We start from the raw sequence: 3,896 nt of genomic DNA, 5'->3' as shown, positions 1-3,896 counted from the left end.
CGCAACCAGTGTCGTGTCTCTCATGTTTGTACCGTCTTTCATGTTTGTCTTGTACTCTTCGCCGCATTTATTATGGAGAATCTTTCCTTGTCTCTGTTGTTCAGGTTTCTCCACATCTAATATAATCCCTCGTTAAAATTCATCTTTCTCGAATCCGTCAAAGTGCCAAAAAAAACTGCGATCTGCCATTGACATGTAGGATTCGTGACGAGGCATCGAAGTAGAAGTCAAATGCACATGTCCATCTCTGGCACAGCTTTGTTGCTACTCCGTGGTCATGGGCATGAACCGAACGGTGAATAGTGCACCAAGAGTTCAAGTCTCTGAAGTTTTGCTTTCCATACGAATCATTTTTGTCTCAAGGGCATGGCCAACGCCCGATATTCGGGGAGGGCAAGGTCTTCGCGATCAAAAAGCCTATCCATGGAGTAAATCGCGGACACGTTCATGAGTATAAAGAGAGCGCTCAACGCAAGGGGAAGCAAGTGTCATCTCCACAACCTCAACAGCCTTCATTTCGGTGCGGCAGTCTTCACATACCAACAATGAACGCTTCATTCCTGTTCGTCCTTCTCCTGGCCGCTATCGCCTTCACAGCGAACGCGCAATGCGGCCGCTCATGCCGGTTCCGCTTCTGCCGCGCTGATGGCTCCATGCGTCCCAAGGGTGCGAAGATCCTTCTCCGCGGGCCAGACTACTCCCGCTCAGCATTCATCTGCCGTAACTTCCCCGGCGGGAGAACGCTCGGCAACGTTCGCACCACTGGCGCGGCGCTCATTGAATCAGGCTCAGGCACCACGCCGATCAACAGGTACCGGCCCAATGGACTGAGACCCGCGTTCCCGAGAAACTACTTCCGTCTGACGCCTCTGACATTCCAGCGCGACCGCAAGGGCGTCGCTCGTCGTGGCGCCATGGGTAACCAGGAGGAGTTCCTCGACGACCTCTGCATCCGTCTTCCGATCCGCAACTACAACATTCAGAACACGGATGGGTCTGTGTTCCGGACGATCTCGACGTCGGACGCCAGGGACTGCCTTTCATTCCGGACGGTTGTGCGGCCGATCGTGGTGGACGTGGCGTGGGATTCGTCCGATGACTTCGACCTTTCCGTTATTGGTCCCCCTGGATCTGTAGGAGGCCGTATCAATGACAACTTGGTGGCCGCGTGCGGCGACTCTCCGGCCGGCAAGGAAGCTGTGTCCTTCGAAAACATGGTTCGAGGGAAGTACACGGTCACGCTGTTCCACTTCAACAACTGCTTCAATAAGCGTACGAAGTGGGTGGTGAACGTTGTGGTCAACGGGGTAAGGATTCAACGCAGGTTGGGGCGGTCGAATTCGGACGGCAGGAGGGTTCTCGAGCTCGAGTTCACCGTCTAAGAGGAATGAGTGGAAGGTCCCAAGTAGCGTTCCCTTACATCGTCATGGTCGTGGAATAGTGTTTGCAACCTGTAGTGACGATGAGTAGAGATGGGCGGAGTTGCGCCGTACTTGGTATCAGTAAACGACACCTTTCATCTCTGTTCGAAAACGCTGCTGGCAGCTTGTTTCTTGGTCGTATCTAGTTTGAAAAATACCAAACGCCCTCGTGGACGGGGTGACACTCTGGGATTCCTGCCTGATTTGTGCAAAGATCACAAGCCAACCTGCTTTTATAAACGTCTACCCTTGAATGGTCGACTTTATGGAGAAAGTACAGGGGCGGCCCTATGCAAGAGCATTAGGGCCAACCTAGGGTATGTAAAGCAATTGGTGTAAGCCGTATCCTACGTCTGTTACTGTAACGGATAAAGCCTTCGAAGGGTATTCCACGCGTCGATATCTTGACGGAGCAGAAACGGTCGCGGATATCTCGCAAGCAGAGGCGTACAGTATCCCCACCTGCTGTAAAGCTTTACAGGCACTTTAAAAAAAGGGCAAAGTCCTTGTGATAATACCTATACACGTACACATGTAGTACACATCACACACGGATATCGTGTCACCTACGGCGGCAAGCGGCCGCCGTACTAAGAGCACCCCTAGTGGTTGAGTAAATGAGTAAATTTTTGATTTTCGGAGATAGATTTGGTCACGAGCAGTGGAGTGAGTATCTCTAAAAAATTTACCATTTTGAGTAAATCTATCTCCAAGCAGCCGACCGGATGGAGACAGATTTACTCATTTGCGCAAATAGAGATGCGAGTAGAATTGCGCCACTTGGAAAAATTACTCAAAACCCACGCCAATTCTATTGACTTGGCGCGAGCAATGTTCTCTGTGCACAGGGAACACACTGTTTTCTGTGCACAGCGAACACCCCCAACACCCCCATCCCAAGCTGAATTTACCCGCCACTGCCACCCTCCTGCATTCTTCCTGACGCCTTCCCTTCTCCCTTTCCTCCTCCTCTCCTCCTCCTCTCCTCCCTGTCCTTCCCCCAGGGCATGATGGTGTCATGTGGGGCTTGAGGAGATGGGAACCGGAGACGTCTCCCACAGTATATCCGTACAGCACCACCACTACCATCCCTCGAACTGGATGACCACGGCTGCCGAAAGAGCCAATCACTGCACAACACGTTTGAATTTGCCCTCTAACCGGTAGTGTTGCGCCTAGAATCGCTATCTCCAAACGCTGAATTTCTCATATCTAACCTCGAAATATAACTAAACCAGCAGGGGTGCTCTAAGAGCACCCCTATCGGTTTGGCTAAATTTGGTGGCCAAATGTGTACAATTTTGCGTTTGCATATAGCATTTCTGTATGCAACATTATCGGTTTAGGAGTAAATTTGAAATTGAAGTGCCCTGCTAGGCATAGTGTACGAGGGGGCATCGAGTACGAGAGGTACTGTATTGACACTGTCCTATGGTCTTTTGGCCAAGTGGCGCCATGTAATTCGCGTCTCTATATGGTCAAATGAATAAATTTGTCGCCATCCGGCTTCCAATAAAGAGATAGATATAGCCAAAAATGCCAAATGTTTGGAGATAACCAGTCCGATAGGGATGAAAGAGGCTATATGTATCTGGATATGCAAAAACTTTACATATACACAGCACCGATAGGGGTGCTCTAAGTGCAGAGGGAGCCGGGTCAGAGAGTAAACGAAGGGTATCGTTCGTGCACCACAGTTCTGAATAGTGGACATATTACGGCTCAATGACAACTGCGTTGACATCCAGAAATGGAATCGTAGGCTTACACGTACAGCACGTCGAACACTTGGTCCCACTTCGCGGGACGGACCGGAGACCTAGGTCAATGGTTGGCCAGCGATTCAATTCTTGGCTGTCGAGCCCCGCGATAAAATCAACTTCGATTTTTTGTACGGTACGCCCTGGCACCGTAGAAGCAGCAACTACTTTTGCTTCCTCGAGAGGGGGGCTCGTTTCTTTCTCGACACGTGTACCTTAATTGTTGCAGTAATTTGGCCTTCAGGTAATACAAATGTACAAAAAGCGAAATAGCGGAAATAAATCGTAATATATTCCGAATTAGACGTCAGCCGATGAGGGACTTCGCATGAGTGGTGTGGGGGAGATTTGGGGTACTGTAAAGAGCATTTCTGTTGTTGGTACATGTTTGATGTCAATCGCCTTCTTCTTTGTTTGGCGGGCAAGGTAATGGTGGCGCAGGTCTATGAACTTTCTGCGCTTCGTTGGGCCGTTGTTCTTGGCAACCCTTACTGCTGATTGGTTGTCAATTCGGAACGGCATGGGCTCCAGTGGGAGCATGTCGATGTCTTGAAGGAGACGTCGAATCCATGCGGTTTGCTGGGCAGCTGCAGTGGCAGCTATGTATTCAGCTTGACATGTGGATAATTCTGTTATCGCTTGTTTCATCGAGCCCCAGCATATGGGCGTGCTATTGTACAGATGTACCATTACAGATATGGATTTGCGGTTGGTT

General features: G+C 50.1%; 2 protein-coding genes across 2 annotated transcripts; both read left to right on the top strand.

Moving 5' to 3' along the window:
- Positions 1 to 545: 545 nt before the first annotated feature.
- On the top strand, positions 546 to 1,382 carry CHC_T00009418001 (Gal-2,6-Sulfurylases II). Its single transcript, XM_005711538.1, has one exon. It carries the CDS (start codon positions 546 to 548, stop codon positions 1,380 to 1,382), a length of 837 nt encoding a protein of 278 aa, XP_005711595.1.
- Positions 1,383 to 1,472: 90 nt separating this feature from the next.
- On the top strand, positions 1,473 to 1,760 carry CHC_T00007810001 (hypothetical protein). Its single transcript, XM_005711537.1, has one exon. The coding sequence runs from the start codon at positions 1,473 to 1,475 to the stop codon at positions 1,758 to 1,760; it is 288 nt and encodes a 95-aa protein (XP_005711594.1).
- The last annotated feature ends 2,136 nt before the right edge of the window (positions 1,761 to 3,896 follow it).

This window comes from Chondrus crispus, genomic scaffold (genome assembly GCF_000350225.1).
Source record: "Chondrus crispus Stackhouse genomic scaffold, scaffold_86, whole genome shotgun sequence".
Taxonomy (NCBI): Eukaryota; Rhodophyta; class Florideophyceae; order Gigartinales; family Gigartinaceae; genus Chondrus; species Chondrus crispus.
This window is presented reverse-complemented; position numbering and strand designations above follow the sequence as displayed.